The sequence below is a fragment of the Lepisma saccharinum genome, chromosome 1 (genome assembly GCF_977018435.1).
Source record: "Lepisma saccharinum chromosome 1, izLepSacc3.1, whole genome shotgun sequence".
Lineage (NCBI taxonomy): Eukaryota > Metazoa > Arthropoda > Insecta > Zygentoma > Lepismatidae > Lepisma > Lepisma saccharinum.
Window position 1 is genome coordinate 120,214,136 of NC_139229.1, and position 21,493 is coordinate 120,235,628.

At 36.8% G+C, this 21,493-nt stretch overlaps 1 protein-coding gene across 1 annotated transcript in view; it reads left to right on the top strand.

The window, feature by feature from the left end:
- Zip71B (Zinc/iron regulated transporter-related protein 71B) overlaps positions 1-21,493 on the top strand; it is a 64,341-nt gene extending 42,848 nt beyond the window's left edge. The window contains exons 4-9 of the mRNA XM_083137926.1: positions 2,519-2,688; positions 4,005-4,124; positions 6,946-7,003; positions 14,106-14,342; positions 15,276-15,463; positions 19,713-21,493. Coding sequence (XP_082994052.1) covers positions 2,519-2,688; positions 4,005-4,124; positions 6,946-7,003; positions 14,106-14,342; positions 15,276-15,463; positions 19,713-19,859 — 920 coding nt within the window. The 3' untranslated portion in view covers positions 19,860-21,493. The remainder of the gene's footprint in view (positions 1-2,518; positions 2,689-4,004; positions 4,125-6,945; positions 7,004-14,105; positions 14,343-15,275; positions 15,464-19,712) is intronic.

The window sequence follows — 21,493 nt, forward strand, 5'->3', positions numbered from 1 at the left end:
TGCCTATTTTAATGAAAATAAATGCCTGAACTTCCGGGCTCTAAATATAACTCTTGAAAATGTTTGAGAAAATTCGACGACTAAGAAAGGCGGCAGCTTCTTTTATCTGTGACCCTAACTTTCTACCAATTTCCTTCAATAAAATGTTCCTTGTGAACTAAGTAAGGAAAGATAAAAAAAAAGATGAAAAGAAGACTGTGGACCAGATGTGGCTGGATCGGTATGCTACCTTTTCTTTGAAACAAATAAGATCTGCAATTTCTTTAATTTTTCTTTCTTTTTCTCAAAATATATTCCTCTGAATTTAATCTATCTGTCTCCCAGGAACGCATGTTTGTAGATGATGCTATATTTTACTTGGTACCAAGTAGGTATATACTAAGTACCAACAAAGTTCAAATTGTACTATGTTTAGCACAATTATGCTTGGGTTGGCATCACTGCGTGAGGCCAGACTCACTGTGTTCATTTCTGGTAAACGTGCCCCTAAAATTATGCTTTCCCGCATGAATCACATAGAATGTTATGGGACCAGCTGAGGCCCTCAGAGAAGTGGCTCGACATGCAACGGTAGAGCCCCTGATAAGGATGGAAATTTGTGGAAATTATCGTAAAGCCTAGAATTTTAGTTTTCTTGTATTAAGGTGTTGTTTAATGAAATTGTAAGTAATAAAATAATCCGTAATAGCCAGTGGCGAAGCGTGACATTTTTACGTAGTCATCGCAAGACTTGAAAAACATCAGGGTCAATCTTTCAACCGTGGAGGGGGAGGGGAGATTTCTACATTGATAATGATGATAACAGTGTTTGTACAGATGTGTGAAGTAGAGCTGGCCAAATTCATTTTCTTCTACGTTGTATATTGTCATAAAATAAGGAAGACTAAACTTTCTTAAATTCTACCCGAAAAATGGAAAAATTGTTAACGTGTCTCTCCGAAATCCAGGTAGTAAAATTTCCGAATCGAGATTCTAAATTTTCTGAAATCCTGATGTTGTTGACCATCCCTGGTGTGAAAGTAAGATATGTTAGGGAAAAGGTTCTGTCTAAGTAAGTATGTCTGTCACTTCGAGAACAAAAATCTTGATCAGTCTTGTCATTCGTAAGCATAGTAAACACAAAGCAACATTGAAGTACTTCGTGTTTTGTAAAGTAAGAACATTATTTTCAGAAACCGATATTTGAACCGCAGGATCAAAAGAAAGAAAAAAATTGAAAAGGAGAAATACTGCTTCCCCCCCCCCCAGCTCTTTCTAGCGGGGGTGTAGAACTGGGCTCTCCTTTCGATTCACTAAACTTAGCGAATTTCTTGCGTATTTCTATCTGTTTTATGGCGTTGAGTGACTAATTTCGCTCAAATATGCGAGTATTCTGACTTATTTTTTACTTCTTCTCTAAAATATTTAAAAAGCAATTTTTTTATTATTATTTTGCTATGTCATTGCCGCATCTTCCAATGACCGGACGCTTCGCCTCTGGTAATAGCCAAATATATTAGGTAGGCCCGGCCTCCGGGCCTCTTATGGTGCTTCGCCGTGCAGTACCAAGTTTCAGCATAATGGAATGTTTAATATCTGGATCAAATTTGTCTGCCAATAAGAGTCAAACAATTGACACTAACAATTGATACTATGACCTATCACCAACAAATTAATATGGAAATATATTTCATGGAGTGAAATGCCAATAAAATATTTTTTTTACAAGACATTAGTTATCTTGAGTTTCCTCTTTAGAGAACTATGAGAAATGCAAATGTAAAATTTTGTATAAAGATACCTCATTCAAAGCTTGAAATTTTGATGATTTGGGTAAAATTCATTCAAATTGAATACATTTATCACTAAGAGTTTTTTTTAAGTCATTCTTGGGTAGGTTAATAGGAACTGGACCTTCAGTTTAAAGAGGGGTTTGAGCCACTGTGTCATGTGCCTCCACCAAGAATCAAATCTGGGACTCCTTGATTACCACTTCATTGTCAAGGTGGTCCTATTTTATTTTAAAATATATCAACTCTTTATTATTTTATTTAAATTAAATGTATTTTCAAGTTTCTGAAACCTTAAAAAAAAAATTGGTTTGGTTTGTTAATTGTAAATCAGAACTACCTTCACAAGTTGTTAAATAAAGGTCATTATGTAATTACTGATTATGACTAATTGGAGAGTGTTTCTTTTTTCGCCGCTTGATATTCGTTGAATGCAGAATATGGTAATTCTTTTCAATTAGGATTTACAAGGATGATTCAGTGTACGTTTGTGTATACACAGTTGAGAAATTAATGGCATAATTAAAATTAAGGTATATGTCATATTCTAACTAGTACACATAGAGCAACATATCACAGTTCATACTTTTCATTTTTGTAGTATTCTCCAGATATACGGATATTTTTACTCAATATTATTTTATGACTAAAGATGTAAAATTACATATATGTATAATTCATTGCTGTAACCTATATCTCTTCAGGAAAACATGATGGAAATATACTTCACTATGAATTTTGTATTTCAGTTTGGCTGTATGCAACATTAAGCATCCTTCTAATGAGTCTTATTGGGCTGTCTGGAGCGGCTTTAATTCCTATAATGCAAGCTTTAATTTTCCAACAATTACTCAACTTTCTGGTAGCTTTGGCTGTAGGAACATTAGCTGGAGATGCCCTGCTACACTTGCTCCCACATGTAAGTAGTGGGTAATCCAAGAACTGTCATTTATTTATTAGTTTTGGAATTATAGTAATAGCTGTTTTCCCCCATAACCTTCCATATGTGCAACAATTAGTAACAAACAAAGCAAAGATAGGAGTTGCCAAAAAAAAACAAGTTTGAGTCTTAAAGCTTCTAGTTACTATAAATTTCCATTAACATATTGCGTGAATTAGATGTACATATAGTACACAGAATTAATTAAATAATAAAAAAGTTTGGTCAATCATCTTTAAGAAAGACAACAACATACAACGAATTTGAATTCTAGGCTCATGTAATAAATTAGCTAAATATTAGGCAATTGAATCCTGTTTTTATCTTATAAACTCTATCTAAAGAAAAAGATGGTGTAAGTTCTCCTCAGATTTGCAACATGACCAGAACTCGCACGTAGAAATAAAACTCTTATTATCCTTGTACCATTTAGATGATAACATCAAGGTTTTTTTATTGTTCATACACAACAACAACAATAAAATTTAGTTAATTTGTTTGTAATAATAAACTAAAATTATATATTTGTTGTCAACAAAAGGGATTCCTTGATGGGGAGTATTGTCTTGTGATTAAGGGTTCCTAGGTTGGTTCCCAGTGAGTGCCAAATATGCTTAAACTGATTCGTACTGCATGTTTGTGTTATTGTATTTCTGAAGCGCTAGATTATTGTAAAGTTGATTTAATTGTATTTGTTCAAATTTACAACTGAAAGTCCCTTCTCCCCCAAAACACACACTGCTTTTAGCTACAAACTCATTACAGTTTGAGGCAGATATACAAGGCAAAGTTCCCCATTCATATAGCACTGTGCCATGAAGGCACATTTTAGGGGATGTGGGTGTAGGGGCCCACACATTCCTAATCTTTGCCATTTTGGAGATCATGTGATCAGGACCACACTCTTGCTGCCTTTATCCCCAAAGGTTGATCCCAGGTAGCCATTGATTTGATGCTGAGTGAGCCCCAGAGATTCTTTATGCAGGGACAAGGCCGGAAAAAATTCCAACCTTAGATCACCCACCCCGCGAATCGAACCCACGTCTCCCACATGGCAGTCAAACGCAGAAATACAGGATGATTTTTCTTGGAATTCTTAGAAACTGTTTCTCGTTTATACTTCACTTCCCTTGAAATATTTTTTGGCAGTCTTGAAAAAAAAAATGGCAACAATGATTAGTAAAGTTTCTCTTCAAGTTTTGGTAATATTGTGATGAAAAATTGAATTTCTGGAATTTATGTGTTTTTCATTTCATATTCATAATTTAATTGCATCTGTTTTCTACTATTTTCAGGCACTTGGTTTGGAAGATAATGACAAAGTGGCTCTGTGGCGTGCAGGAGGGGCATTTCTGGCTATCTTAGCTTTTTTCCTATTAGAAAGGTGTATGAAACATTTTTCTCGTAGAAAAGAGGTAATTTTCTTATACTATTATTTGTTCATGTTGATGCAGGTGCGACTTACTCATGTAATATAAATTATCAGTACAATATAAAAAAATATTTTATAAAATACTTAAAAGTACTTACGTTGGTGAGTATATGATTTATGTGAAACTACATTTCAGGATATAACTAATCACTTCATCAGGTAGACATACTATGATAATTTAATTATGTCATTCGGTGCATCAGACAAGGCGTGGATCAAGAGGTATGGTAAAAATAGGTAAAAAATGACTTAAGGCTGCTGAACGCGTAAAAGTGCCTTATTCCTACCATTCGTTAAAATGCTGATGAGTGTATCCATAGAAACACTAAAACAATTATACTCGGAACATGTTAAAAACCACTTTTTCAGGTGTGGCTCGATAGACGCTGTACACTAGACTGAGGAGGCTTCTCATGGAATGTCTAAAGTTGTGCGGTGCAGTGCATTTCTCCTCTTACTTCTTTTCCCTCCCCTTTACTTCCTTTGGGTTACGTCATATCTAACTCAAAATCTATTATTTCGCAAGAGGCGTTAACCACGGCCGAGGTGACCTGGAAGCAGATTTTTTCCCTTGTTGTGTCCCACCTTTTGAACATTTTTATCCACTTTTTGTCAATGTTCCCATCTTCTCTATTTAATTTATTATCCCTCCCTTTGCAGATATAAGCTGCCTCGTATACATTCCTATTTAATGGTTTATGATCAACTCTCCTAATTTTCCGCTTCTGAATTTCACGCTCTTCTTCAATTATGTGTTCTGACAGTTCGGTTCTTGGTATTCTTTCTTTTATATCTTTGTTATGTCCCCCCCCCCCATCTAATTTTCATGCTCCAGCCGGTTTGACCTATATATTCTTTATTACAGGAACATGTAATACTGTAAACCCATTTTTCATCTTCAGTTTTATTTTTCCTTTCTTTTCCATCCTTTTTATATTGTGTGAAATATTTCTCAACGGTTTGTGGTGCTCTCATCCTGCATTTTATGCCGTATTCTTTGGCTACTCTTTCTATCTTTTCCGAAATTCCTTTAAAATTCGGAATACCGATGTATTTGTGTTTCTTATTCTCCAAGTTGGTTTCGTTATCCTCAGTCTTTCCTCCCTTGTTATCATTCATTCTTTCCCCATCTTCTTTGCATAATGTATATGCTTTCCTACGTATCTTATTCAAGTTTTCCTCTTTATATCCATTCTTCTTTCCATTCTATAGATCTATCTTCTTCTTTTTCTCTCTCCTTCCTTTGACTGCATAGGCTAATCGCATTCCCCAGATGAAAAGTTAAGAAAAACATTATGTTTTGTTCTTTTGGCATGTTCTGACTTGCTGTGGATGTATAAATCTCCGGCAAGGGTTTTATGAAAAACCTCAGTTCTAATTTTTGTTCCGGTTTTGATGATTTTTAGATCTAAAATGCCCATTTCATCCTTTACCATATCTGCCTTTGTGAATTTAATTCGGGCATCTTGTTTCCCCAGTTCGTCAAATAGTTTCAGAAGATCAGCTTTTCCCCCTATTACTAAAACGTCGTCGACGTATCTCCCGAAATATTTAATACTTCCTACCATTTGATCTAGGGCAATTTTTTCTATGAAGTGCATGAATACCTCCGATGCGATCCTCAAAATAGGGTTGCCCATGGCTAATCCCTCTTGATCCATGCATTGTCTGACACAGCCACTGTCATAATTAAATTGGCATAGTATGTCTACCTGATGAAGGGATTAGTTATATCCCGAAACGTAGTTTCACATAAATCACATACTCACAAACGTAAGTACTTTTAAGTATTTTGTAAAAATCTTTTTTATATTGTACTGATAATTTTTACTATTATTTGATATGGGGCTCCTGCATTACTGAATGGTTAGAGCTCTCACTCTCGATGCAATCGGTTACTAGGTGCAATGCCAATGGGAGCACCAAAAGTTCAGTGCTGACCCTGCATCATAAAGACAATTTGGTGTGGCTACTTGGAAATAATTATACCAGACCCTGGTCTAGAAAGCTGGATAACAGGAATGGTGGGCCTCAATGCATGACTACATCACCCAATGAAAAATCACTTGTTCCCCCCCCCCCCTTATTATTTTAGAATGACTTATGTTGTAATTTATTAGCCATTGGTGCTGGTAGGTTCAATACTTAATGAGGAATATATTTTTGTAGGGTCATGCAACAAAGAGGATGATTATTCAAAAAATAAAATCAGTATAAAACAGTGATCAGACTAAATCTGCATTAACGAAGAAAGCAATTTGCAGGTCATGGGTGGCAAATGATTCTTATGTTATAGTTTTTGTTTGTTTTCAAGTACAAGTACCATTCAGCTGAAAGACATTCCTGATAACTTCTAGTTACAGTGAAGAAATCTTGGTTTGGTTCCTAGTTCTTTTGGTTATCCAAATTTGACCACGTCCTTGTGGAAACTCAGATTTCACCAACTGTTGATATTGGAGAAATACAGAAACAGGCTACTTTAGTACTTTTGGAGCATTTTTGACTTATTTATATGATACTGTTAATAGCATGAAATGGTCAGCATATCACGCTGCAAAGCTATGGGTCCTAGATTTGAACCCAATCAGCATCATAGTGTTTGTTCTATCACCCATTCCATCTGTTCATTCATTTTCATCATGTCGATTAGTTACAAAGATAACCAGAGGAGAAATAGAAATAGCACTTACGTAGATGATATTAAGGATTATTAGTACAGTATGTATAATATATGGATAGCCCTTAGATTCAACTTATTTTTACAATGTGAACAAGATACTGTACAGACTTGCCTTTCTTCTCAGCTGAGGAAAAAAACCAATGAAAGAGACCGAGCCACAAGTGAATGGAAGAAGCAAAAAGGTAAGGAACCTTAAATAATGGAACATTAAGTATAGAATAGACAGGCTATGTGATCCATGCCAAGTTCTACCAATTAGGTAAGGTAAAGATCCCCATGCATATAGAACCATACCTGAAGGCACATTTAAGGAATGTGGAAGTACGGTCCCACACCTTCTCGATCTCTACCTTTTTTGGAGGTGATATGATTAGCATCATGCTCCAGCTGCCTTTAACCCCCCCCCCCAAAGTTCCCATTGATTTGAGGCTGGGTGAGGCCAATTTGTTAATTGCTATTATATGGAGTGCTGGCTTATCACTTGCATATTAGGCACTGCCTCTAAATAATCACTCATATGTTAATATGCTTTGGTGAATATTTGCATACCCATAATTCTACAATAAGAATATAAAATAAAAAAGGGTACTTCAAATTAGTTCCGGTTACGAAATTTCTTTTAATAGTATTTCAGTCCCATTTCCAGGATCTTCCTTCAGTTTTACCACGAGTTTACAACACATTAAACAATGTGACAAGTTTGGGGATTGACATCACATTGAATAGTGCTCTGTCCTGGGTAAAACTTCCTACAGTTGTGCAGGTTCTGAAAACCTCCCTCTGACTTGACTAAGGTCTAAATCACCAAGGTTACTAGAAGTATAGGTTGGGCCAATCCGTTGTTTACTCGTGATGACGAAACGACGGTAAGAAGTGAATTTATCAATGAAATGAATTCCAAATCTATGCGCTAGTGTTGCACTATGCAGATAGGAAAACCATACCAGAAACTGAACACACGAAATCGAGTACACAAATGAGCATTTCCACACTTTACATTTTGTGGCTTTAGACAAATTGAAAATAAATATCGATAGGTACTTATTGTTATGTGGGACAGAATATTATTGATCGGAACGGGATTTTTTTTTTAAAATCCCGTCATTCGGGACGGGAAATATTCGCAATTTCTCGACTAGTCGGGAAATTTTCGGGACGGGAAATTTCCGAAATTTTCCGACGCTCTGGAAATTTCAAATTCTACACGTCATTTTCACCTTAAGTGATTGTCTTTGTATTTCTGGAATGAAAACTAACAATTTCCGATAAATTCCAGGCACTTGCAATGTAGAAAAGAAAAGAATTAATACCGTTTTGAAATGACCATTCGGTATTTCCCGACTGCTCGGGATCCAGAAATGTAGGGAAGTCATTTGCTGAAGTCGGGATCGGGACAGAATTTTTCTTTCTAGATACCGCACACCACTTGCTATTATTATTTATTACAAGATACATCTTCCAAGTACGTTGAACATAATGTACTGTGTATACCAGAAAATAAAAGTTCAAATGAGCATTTATGTACGCTATATTTACACTAGGCTATGCACTTGCATTTTTTTCTTCATGCACAACATGTTTCCGCGAATATATCAAAGTCTGCCTAACATGAAATGTAATATTGTACAACTTTGCTTTCATGCAAACTTGGCATATAGTAATATTTCATTCTCACAGGCAGTGGCGTGCCCAAGGGGGAGTTGGTGGGGGTTATAACCCTTCCCGTTGGTCCAGTATTCCTAAAAAGAAAGAACGTAAAATGTAGGAAAAGATGGCAAAATGAGGGATGACTACCAAAAATAGTGTACGTAACCCCTCCCTTTCGAAAATCCTGGGAACGCCACTGCAGTCTCAGGTCAACATGCAAGGGCAGATTTTTTCCACCTTTCGATGTGTAGTCTTTAATTTCTGCAGTAGAAACCAAGTGTGGCTTCTTACCGATGTGTAAAATGATTAATACAACTTTCGTGTCGGTATTTTATAAGCACAACATATACACGAAGTTTTGTTCAAAGCTAAGTTGCGTTACTGCGAAGCCGTAATTAGATTTTGATCAGCTGTAGGAGTTTAGCTTAATGGTTTAATTTTTGCTTTGTAACTTGGCCATAAAGCAGAATTGAGTTGCAGAAGTATTGTATTTTTTAATATCGCTTATAGTACGTTCTATGAAATAAATGTTAATGTGTCTGTAATGGTCTTACATAGCAGTATACATTTTTAAGAATACTTCAGTGAATTGAACACGTTGCCATAAATATTTAAAATACTATTACTAATTTGTATAATACATTTTAAACTTCTGCTCTATAGAATCCTTCAAAATGTCACCAGTATTTTTTTCATACAATCAAAAGAACATCACGTTATGAATCTCCTGCATGTGATTGCAGAGTAATCAAACAAACGCCAAATTATCTATTCTTCCATTGCACGTTAAGGAACGAACACAGACACGCCCTTTTTTAACAGACTACACAGAGCCAAGATACCATTTCCTGTATCATACACTCCCTGTTATCGTCTCCCCACCCCCTCGTGCAATGTGGATACTATATAGTTTTGCCCGCCAGATTGGTATTTAATTTTAAAATTTGTGTGTATATGCAAGTTTGTGATCAGTGTTACAGGTCAGTGAAGTGAAGTATAGAATTGCGATATCTATATGACCACAGCTACTACTACGAATTCAATTCTATGGTACTCCTCCACAATTGCCAGTGTTGTACACCTTCTTGACCAAGACTGCCACATACCCGGCGGTGAGGGTCACGAAGGAGAAGAATTACAAATGCTGTCTTGACTTTTTTATATTGTTTAATCAGCACTATATGCCTTAACTTTGTTGAGATGTCAAATGGGAGAGGTATATGATGCGCTCCTTCAAATAATTGGCGACAATAAAACTGTCCAAATGGTCGCACATGAGGCTCGGTGTATTGCAAACTAGTTGTGTGGCTTTACATTTCTTTGCTCACTAGTTATATGGTACGTATGACTTCTTATTCCACGTAATGTAATGAGCAAATGACTTCAAAATATTAATCTACGATGTGTTTGATGATTTCTTGCAAGCATATCGGCGTTTTGAAAAAAGCAGGCTGATGAAAATTTCAAAGTTTCTTAGACGCCACTTGGCAGCCTGGTAGGACTTCCCTCCCTCCTCTCGTGGAGGCGTCGGGGGGGAGGGGGCGACCTTTGAGTCCAGGTTGATGAGAAAAAATTGGCATCAAATTTAGATATAGATTATCCAAAGATAGGCAACACTGTACAGGGCCGAAATCGAAAGGAGAAGCAGTTTCAGTATGATGAAACTGTTGAATATCCACTAAAGCGGTACAAAGTTGATATTTATTACCAGGCCGTAGACGATTATTTTAGCTCTAAGAGAAAGATTTGAGCAGCTTAAACATTATAGTGAATTTTCCATTTCTTTTATGATATTAGTAAGCTTAAAGACATGCAATCTTATCTTTATTTGAAAATTGTAGAAAACTCCAGGAATGTTAACACATGAAAGCTACTGAATTAAAAGATGATCGAAAAGCGTTTTTGGCTATAAGAAAACAATTACACGAAAGGAGACCTTAAACTGATAAAGAGTCATGATTTTGCACCTAATGTGAGTGTAGAACCTCGGATTTATTAACTTTGTCGGTAAACGTGGCAAGTGGCGAACGAAGTTCTTCTTGGAAATTAAGGCTAATAAAAATACTATCTCCTATCAATCATGTCTGAAACACCCTTGTTTCTATTTTATGCAAGATAGCTTTATACGAAGAAGAATATTAAATGCAAAGGTAAAGTTCCCTGTGCACATAGCACCATGTCATGAAGGCACGTTTAGGGGATGTGGGAGTAGGCCCACACACATTCTCGATCTCAGCCATTTTAGAGGTGATGTGATCAGCACCACTCTGCGGCCGCCTTTACCTCCCAGGGTTGCCCCCATGGTACACCCATTCATTTGAGGCTGGGTGAACCCCAGAGCCGCTTTATGCGGGGAAAACGCAGGAAAGAATTAAGACCTTAGATCACCCACATTATAAAAATCCAATCATGTATCACAGACCTACAACGTTAAACATATGAAGTCAAGCCTTCATTTCTTTGCTAATAGGTACTTGTTACATTTAAGATACATTTAGGAGAAAGAGAGAGTTTTCATAAAGTATAATAATAAGTCCAATATAAAAATGTGGTCGAGCGAGATATCCTTTTTTGGTTAATAGTATAATAAAATTATTTATTTTATAGTTTTGTTTTACTTAGGAATATATTAATTTTCAATTTACCGTTGCTACGTAATGACGGGAGGAGGGGGGGTCGAGAGGGAGCGGCATCTGCCGCTACCTCCCAGGGCGGCAAAATTACTAGCGCCGGCCCTGGTGTACACTGTATATAACACACCTTATTACTGACTTCCTTGGCCCTGAATGTACAGGGTCAAGGAAAACAAAGAAATGAGCATAATTTTCTCTACGGAGAAGATATTAAACCTAAACCAAAAAGAACACAAATAATAAACTCGACAATGTAAATTGATGAGATTTAGTAAATCATTTAATGAAGTGGTTAATCGCAAAGGACATAATCAGCTCAGATCCTATTACTTCTTCATGGTATGTGACGTAAAGTTCCCGCCCAACAGTTTGACGGCGTTAGTGGCTATCACATCTCCTTTTACACAGCCTGTAGTACACATTATCATCTAAACATTGTTCTTGTTCTGGGGTTTAATATCTGTATACTGCAACACTGTCGTTTTGTCATTTCACGTAACTTTACATTGAAGTGATGGATTCACTTGGCCGGTCACACGTCATCGCAAGCAAAAACTTCAACCGTTACCATGGTTTTGGGCCAGGGCTGTAAATCACCATCCCTGAGACCTTCTGTAAACAAACGGTCTCACCGATTCGATGTATCACTCCGCGTCAGCTGATCCATGACCGCAATCATCTGCTGTTACACTCATAGTTCGCCGCACCTATTCATTTTATATAAGAGCCTCTGAATGTGAGAACCCGTTCTCAAAACATCAGACGAATATGCAGCCGCATACATTGTTATTCTCCCGGTCATTCTCTCTTTCATAACCCTTAAAACTGCAGACACTGTCACACCACTGCACTGGGATACCAACTTAACCACTTCATTTACTGGTTTCTCAGGATACTACTGACAGAACGTTACATAAATATTGAGTAGAATCTGTTTCTCACCCCTTTTCAAAGGCTGTCCTTGCTGGTGTTTTGAAAACAAGCTCGGAGTAAACGGAGACTTTCCCTCATGCATAGAACTCGGCATGTTATTTTTCTAAGGCTAAGTCAGGCAATATTACTAAGTTGCTTGCACTACTTCCTTGCTGTTCACATGATTATTTTTAGAAAATAACCAATGTTATAAAATATCATTATGTACACAAATCTCTAAGCTCATTGAAAGTTATATTACTACAAAATGTTCACACTTATCTTGCCTTGCCATGTCACCAAGTTATTTTACGAAGTGCACTATATTTGGCGGAACAAAAATCGTTATTAGGATGCTTGTCAAAGTTTCCAACCACAATAAATTTACGAACTTTTTGTCTTGTTTTGATCATCATCAATATATTTATTGGACTTACAGCAATGCATATGGCTGTTTATGCCCATTATATATTTTATTTACATAAGATACAATTTACATAAAATGTACAAACAAATTTCAAATACACTCCTATCTATATCAAACCTTAGAAATATACATTACCATGTTATATCATTTTGTCTAAAAAATGCAAGTAAAATATATTCAAAGAAAGAAGCCAAATTTATGGGAAATGATTACTGGTGCAAAGAGTTAACCATAAAGGTGAAGCAATAAGTAAGAAAAGAAAGAGCATTGGGTTTAAAGTGAGACGTCATTTGCGGCAGCGTATCCCATACTACAAATTTGCCATTGTTTTACCTTACGTAATGAATCCTGTAACAACGCTGGATTTCCGTGTGGATTATTTTACTTCTATGAGTTTGCAATGCTTTCTGCATGCAGGTGGTTTTGTTTACAGAAGGTGTCAGGGTTTGTGATTTGAACTATAGATTATTGCTTGTCGACACACTGGAGATGCACATGTCACTTCGAGTGCCACTTGGATCAGGCTGTTCTTTCTAGAGTCCACCCTGTTGCCTTGGTCTGCTTCTCACCTTGTGTTCTTTCCAGACAAGAGGAGAAAAGGGTTAGTCAGATGGTTTGTGGTAATGTGTCACTTGCCACTTTTGTGTAAAACCCACCATGTTGAATGTCTCATGTAACTAATTTCCTTTCACATCAGTGTGAAATCTACCATTTATAATATTAAAATATATATTTCAAATGAAGGATCCAATTTTTTTGTTGGGGGGGTTAACACATTAGAAGTCGGACTTCAATTATGAACTCGACAGATATTGGTGATAAACATTTATCTTATATGTATATATCAAAAATGTTATACCAGAAAGCTTACCAATAACTTTACTAATCTGATATTACCATAATAAACTCCTATGTCATGATTGAGTGAATCAGTCCTTCCAGTTTGTTAACATTCTTATTAATATATAAGCATAATACATACATCTTATTTCTGAAAAGAAGAAATGTCTAGATGTGCAGTCTCTAAGGCAAAACTTATCAAAGTAATGATCTCACACAAATATTACAGAGATGAATGGATCAGACGGAATTTTTTTTAAAATAATGTTGGATTTTCTTTCGATTAGCAGCGAAGCTGAGCTAATACCACTTTGAACCAATACTCTCACCAATTCCCACCAATAATGACGCTTGACATTGTAACAATTAAAAGTGTTTAGAATATTGATTAATATTAATATACGAGTATTTGATTGCCATTGAACAATATCACTTTACCAATTTTTGATTTAAAATACCAGCCATTCAATCACGATATTGGTGTAAAATAAATTAATGTAGTGTGAATTTTGCATAATTTGCCAATAGTATAGGTTGAAACTGATACATTGGAACTGATATTGATTCAACTGTAGTTAGTAGCAGATGCAGTGAATCAGGTGAAGGACTAGTTGCAATAAAATGGGATAATAAGAGAAAATCAGACCAATAGTTACACATAATCATTAGAAAATGAGATTTCCAACAAACACACACACCGCGACTGGTTAGTAGTAGTCCGTCCATAATGGTAGAAATTTTACATTGATACATACCTAATTTACATCTTGCTTGAGGGAGTGTTGGAATATGTAAGTAATCAGAACACTGGCACTTTCTTTTCAGGCGAGGAACTGTCTGTAGAGAGTGGAGTTTTGATGCCAGAAGCTCCAGAGGAAACCCATGGACACAGTCATAATATAGGGACTGGGGTGGCATCTGTTGCCTGGATGGTTATTATGGGAGATGGACTGCATAATCTAACAGATGGAATGGCAGTTGGAGCTGCATTTGCTGGAAGCATAGTAACTGGAGTTTCAACTGCTCTAGCTGTTCTCTGTCATGAATTGCCTCATGAGCTAGGTAAGTTTTTATGCTCCGTTCAGGTAACACTTACCTTGTCATCAGATCAAAGACAATGATATTGGGGATATTGAGGGAAGACACCTACCCACTTCTACCATCCTGTCTCACAGTTATTAATTTGGAAGATTACAAGCTCCAGTTTTCAGCTCATTCAGATATTAAAGGCTAAAATATCACAAAAATATCACAGTATGTTCCTGTTCCTATTGATTTGGAGTAAGAGATTGACTTTTAACATCAATGTGATACACTAATAACTTCATCAGAGAATCTGTTGATACCACATCTGTGTGTGTTTCCCGTGAGCTACGAAAAATGGAACTTTAATTCTGCTGCAAAACTTGACTTTTCTAAACATAACTGAGTTTTCTTTTAATTTAAATAATGAAATGAACCCACAAATTCACGACACTGGACTGCAAGCACAGCACTGAATTCAATTTAGACAAAAATGAGAATGCCTTGGTGCCAAAAGCACTTAATTGAATGGGCAATAATTTAGATTGGAAACTATCCTTTTAGACAAGAAAATTAATACCTGGGGGGGGGGGGGGGGGTTGAATTCCACTGCAGTTCATTTTCATGAAAATATGTCATTCGTCATTTTAGATCCTTCTGAATGGCTGTTTTAAGTCCACTTTATGAACAGAAAGGCTAATTAGAACTGGACCTACAGTTTAAAGTGGGATCCTGACCACTGTGCCTCCACCAGGTATTGAACCTGGGACCCCTTGATTACAAGGTGAGCAATTTTTGACGTAGCACTAAATAGTCTATCTTCATCTGTTCTGAGTGATGTGTTTGCTCAGTGATGATATGTTTTGATTGTTGTATTTTTAAAATTTGCTGAAACTTTTGGTAATATTCAGATTAGAATATATTATAAATACCTCATGCTAACAGAAAGAGTAAAAAAAAATTGAATTTCAGGTGACTTTGCAGTACTGTTGAAATCAGGCATGAGTATCAAGCAAGCTATAGCTTATAATCTTTTCTCATCTGTGCTCAGTTTCATTGGAATGGCAGCAGGAGTCCTCTTAGGAAATTTTCACAGTGCTTCCGACTGGATATTTGCTGCTACAGCTGGAACGTTTCTCTACATAGCTCTAGTGGATTTGGTAAGTGTTTAACTTCTCTATTCAATAATGTCTTATTTCTCAATCAAATCAGAATTCCATAAGGTAAATTTCCAAACTTTCAGTAACTAAGTGACGTAATATGACAACTTTAGTAATTGGAAGACATGTCGAGTGCATACAGAATTACTTTTTGGGTTACTGAGTATATGTAGTGTAACATTCCAACTGAATTCCAATCCAGAATTTTCTATTGGTGTGAAAAATTATAGGGAGTGTTAAGAGAGAGTGGATAATTTGTTTATAGGATGTAGGTTCAACTTTTCTCCAAAAGCAAGACTGCCCAAAGAATTCACATTGAGCAATATAGAACTTTAATTTTTCAAATTTTGATGCCACTTTATGCTCTAGATAGGCTAATCACAACTGGATGTGCAGTTTAACCTTTTCACTGCTGAAACCATAAAAATATATTCTGTGAGGGGAGGAAAGGGTCATTCGTATTATTTTGATATGTTTAGAGCCCAGACCTAGAAACCTGGATGTTTAGAGGTGTCTTGCTCTTCTGATGTATGCACCCAATAAGGAAGGATTTTAGTAATTCAACCTCTAGAAAGGAAAGCAGGGAAGCATGTTAAACTATTTTTTATTTTGATACATTTCGAAATTGGTCATATTGACTTTTAAGAACAATGAAACACATACAGGTATTGGACAAAATAATGGAAACACCTGTGGAAGTCGGAACATCATGTATTAATATGGCGTTAGGCCACCTTTAGCATGCAATACAACTTGGATTCGGAACGGAATAGACCGATACAAGTCCTGAATGGTGGCGAGTGGATTTTGAAGCCTTCTTCATGCAGCACAGCCTCCAGCTCAGGTAGAGACGAAGCATGGTGGAAATCAGATGCCAAACCCTGGTTTCCAAAACAGCCCACAGAGGGTCGATGATATTCAGATCTGGGGACTGGGCAGGCCAGGGAAGATGTTGAAGCTCATCAGCATGCTCTGGAAACCACTGTTCAACAGTGCCAGCAGTATGAATGGGGGCATTATCATCCTGGAAGATGGCATTCCGGTTTGGAAATAAGGTTTGCACCATTAGGTGGATCTGGTTACCCAAGAGTTCTATACACTGCTTATGAGACCCGACTGTGTATTGTGACAAGGGGGCTGCCGAATACCATGATATAATGCCCCAGACCATAATAAAGTCACCACTATGTTTGACAGTCGGGCGGTGACAGTCCACATCGTATGCTGTCAAGGGTGTTCGCCATACAAACACGCATCCAGTAGTGGCGAAGAGGGTAAAGCTTGACTAGTCTGACCAAATGACATGTTTCCAGTCCTCCAACGTCCAAGTTTTGTGGTCATTGCACCATACACATTGGCTTCGAGCACTCGTCTCAGTTATTAGGGGCTTGGCAATAGCAACACACCCATGGATACCCATTTGATGCAGTTCCTGCCTCACTGTTTTGCATGACATGGGGTGTTTAGGTGCTGATTAAGTTCTGTAGTCACTTTGAAGGCAATTGTTTTCTTCTGCAACGTCACAATATGCTTCAAGGCCCGGTGGTCCCTTTCCTGCAGCTTCGTCTTTCAACCAGTATTGTCCTTAGCAGACTCTGTTTCACCATGCACTGTGCATGTGGTCATGACTTTCGAGACCGTGCCTCGTGTTACACCGCATAACTTCGCTGTTTTGCTCACAGATGCTCCAGTGAAACGGGCATCAACAATTCGACCTCTTTCAATCTCCGTCAGGTCGGCTATACTGGTCACTCAATACACCTGAACAACGTGCACTACCACACTGCCTCAATCTACTGTCAGTGCACAGTCCATACTACCTGCAACAAACAAGAGAAGGTTGATTTCCTCCGTGCTCAGTGTTACCAGGCACATTGAAAATATGTCACACTTCTGACTCGTGTTTCCATTATTTTGTCCAATACCTGTATTTTCCCCCCTGGCAATTTCACATTGCTTCTCTACGTCTCTATGTTAATGGCATGATGAAGATGAATGATGAAATAGAAACACAAACACATCATGCCTTACGCAGGATTCTAACCTGGCAGCTTTGTAATATGTCACACTACCCACTTTTCCATAGAGATAGGCAGCTCTTCTTTTGTTGTCGCTTTCATACTGAAGGCACAAATCAGTCTGCACCATTCATCTTCAAAAGATTTCACTTACAGTATTCATACATAATATTTATGGATTATACGTGTAATGTGGAAGGTGGGCAAATGTGGTGCCTAGGAGGGTGTGAATCAAAAGAATTATGCCTCTTTCCCAACCAATCACAAAAGTCTCGTGTTGTTGAAGCTTGAGACACGTTTTTGCGTATCGCCTCAGTCTCATTTAAGAGAACCATCAACCAAAGACATAATCTATGGTTTATATCTAGTATTAACTCAACTTGCTACCCTGCACGACACTTCAAGACACCAATGAATACGAAGGTTTCTCAACAGATGTGATTTTTAGCGTGTCCTTGCCAAACATGCATCACACCCACATTCATTCCTATCATTAGTCTTTAATTTCTCACTAACCAATTACTTGACTTAACTGCGATATTTGCGCAAGCAATCACTCATCCTTTTTGCAACGTTGCGATCAACCAAGAATTTAACTATAACTTATTCACTATGTTTCTGAAGGTTAACAAATTGTACAATTAATTTTAGTTTTGTCGTCTTTCTTTTATTTCAATAGTCTAGTGCAACGAAGTAGGTGACTATTGATGCATAACAATACATTAATAATATAAAACAATGGTGAACGACCTGCATCACTCGTATGTAACTCAACTTTTAACATCAACAATGTACAGGACGACCAAGAGTGGTCATTAATTCCACATGTTTTAACAACTATTAATAAACAACATCACCATTTCAACTTGAGCATACAACACCAATTCAACACGATGATTAAAGCTTATAACATTTTTCCAGCACACTAATTATACCCCAGTACCTAAATTACATCAAATGTTCCCATTATGGCAACTGGCTCTCATAAACACCCTGTACATTCATTGCACATTTTTGTTTTTATTTAAGATGTCTTCGTTTTGGTATCCAAAGGGTAAGAAGAGTTTTCTTCGCAATCAACGAAATCCACAACGAACAAAACTGTCTGTCTTAACTCTACAATTGCCGCGACAGCTGAAAGATAATGCATGCGCGAAAACTACAGTTCTGCAAATTCCAATCTTACGTTCGTTCCGCTTACATACTTATATTACTTCACTTTCGCTGAATGTTCCAAGAACAAGATTTATTGCCGCTCGCTGGACATACCTTAATTTTTGTGAGGTGCTGGTAATATTGGGTAGAATGTAGTAGTTTGTCGCAACCTATACCACTTCTTCTGCGACAATCACTAAGCCGTTCCTTGACATGACGTTTCTTGGATTGAAAACCATCATAAAATTGGAGGGTTGCAGTTTCCACATCAATTCTCGTAACCTCTTCCCTTTTGGTTACTGTTGTTGACTCGACAAATACTCGAATCTCTCGCAGCTCCTATTCTCACCGGTCATCCACTTCCTTCACCAAAAGCATGCCCAACTTGTCCGTCAGAGTCAAATCGTTCATACCCAAGTGACAGTACCACTTCTTCCGTTTGGATCGTTGATTGGTTGTTTCATGATACTAAGACAACTGACCCTGTTCCAAACCCAAGCAGTCAAGGTGGGGAACAATAGCACAAATCAAATCGGATCACAGTTTGTTCTGCCTTATTTCACACAAAAGACAACTTACGAAAACTCTGTGTTCGTCTTGTAATGAAAAACATGTGTACGAGTTCATTACTTAAATATGCAGCACTACTTACAGCAAAAGTTCACGACTAGGTTCTTTTTAACAATCCTGTGAACACTTACCCATTTCGTTCCTCTTCCTGCTTAACTAGTCGTAGTCTAGCTGACACCCGGTTCCAAACCCATGCGTGACTTCACGCTGCTGCGGTTCTCGTACGACTTCTGCACTGCTGTGAGCACGCTGAGGTAGGGAAAGCAATGAGCAAGTACGAGCTCCTCTAGCAGCAACTTCTAGTACTACTCCGCGCAAACAAAACTGACGCACGGCGTACAGACTCATGAAGGCAGAACAATTGTGAGGTGTTTTTCACGTTGTAAATTAATACTTTAAATCACTTATTACAGTTCGCAGAAAAAACACGTCACATACGTAAATAAGCAATCACTCAAGAAACTGGTATTTACAATAAAAATGTATTTTTTTTTTTTTTTTTTCAGGTTCCAGAGCTAGATAAATATGGCCAAGAACAGGAGTCATCTTCAATTTGGTACATTGTGCTGCAGCTGACTGGAATTTTAACAGGGGGTAGCATCATGTTTGTCATTGGTCTATACGAAGAAAACCTGAAAGAGCTCATTGCATGATGCTGAGTACTAACTACTGTATCATTGAATGCATGGATGAAGAAATACTGCTTTGACTAGTTCATACAGTACACAAGCTGCTATTGAGAGGCTGTAGATATGATTATAAAGAGTACCATGAGAGGTAAGATAGGATTAATAGTGAGATGGAAACAAAATATTACTTTATGAGAACTGAAAGTATACAAAGTTATTAGGGCTTAGAAGGTACAAAATTTAAGCCGTTGCTTGTTTTCAGAAGAGAATATGCAAAGCACTGTAGGTTCATGATGGTTTTATAGTAGAGCTAGGTTGACACAATTCAAATCAATAATTACTAAGTTCATTCTTCTGTAAGGTGCATAAAAAGTGTGTTAATTACATGGTCAAATGAACATCCCTGAAAGCAGCAATGTGTTAATCATTCATCTAGTTGCCTGAAAATACTGGGTACCTAAAATTCAACTTAAGATTATTCATAGTCTACCATAGGAATGAGGTGGATGGTCATAATACTCATGGAAATTGAAGAATATTCCAACTTGGGGCACAGATACTAATAAGAGTGGGTTGATCCCAAGAGATGTGTGTCAACACTGGTTGGCTAGTGATGTTAGCATTAAAATGTTTTAATTCAAACAGCTATATCAAGAGTGTAAATAGTTTATGAATTTATGTAAAATATGTAATTTCTATTACTTTGCATAGAAATGGAATCATCAAGCAATTTGCATAATAATAAAAGCTATTTTAAAGCTTTTATTCAGGGTGTACCAAAATAACAAATCCAAAATTCTTGACTTTCTCTTGACCTTTTCCCCTTTCCCTTTAACATTTATTTCATCGCCCCCTACTTAGTTATAGTTGAAAATTAAGAAAATATATATTTTTATTCAATGAAAAACTCCTAGTACAAGGTCTGTTAAGATGAAAACTGAAGCTGTACTTTAACAAGAGATTTAAGACTTGCTTTAATTGCATGTAAAAATTAATGCTTCAGACTTCATCCTGGATGGGAATGGGCACATTACTTTATTTAATATTTTTACAAAACTTCATGCATACAAGAATATAATTCTTAAGAAACAAAGTCAACAAATCTTAACCACATTGACCTCAAGCATAATTTCTTGACTGGTGGACACCCTGTAATTATTTCATAAATGAACCTACACATTAAAGATGAACTCCTTAAGTAGTAAATAGTAAATATCAGGCAATAGTTGTGTATTGGTAAAACTGCTAGTAATTTTACTTATCCAATATTTTTATCCATCCTGTGTACAACTCCATTCCACAATTTTATCACATTTCTCTCCTTACGATAAAGAAGCACACTGTTTCTTAAATAAAACAGAAAACTGCAATTTTTCTTTTAAGACAAAAACTCATCAGATTTTTCTGGTTACGTACAATGATTACAGTGTCTTTCAGGTTGTATCTATACATTTTATAATGTTCCTTTAATGGTGACATTTTAGAACTGCCATATTTCCACTATTTTTTTAAAAAAATCAACAGAATGGTAAATTAGAATGTTCAAAGTTTGCAAAGTGATGTACATATGTGAGTAATTTTAAGTTGGTCAAGTGTTCAAAGTAGTACCAGTTTGGAGTTTATAAGTATTTATGAATGAATAAATAGTAGTGTTAAAA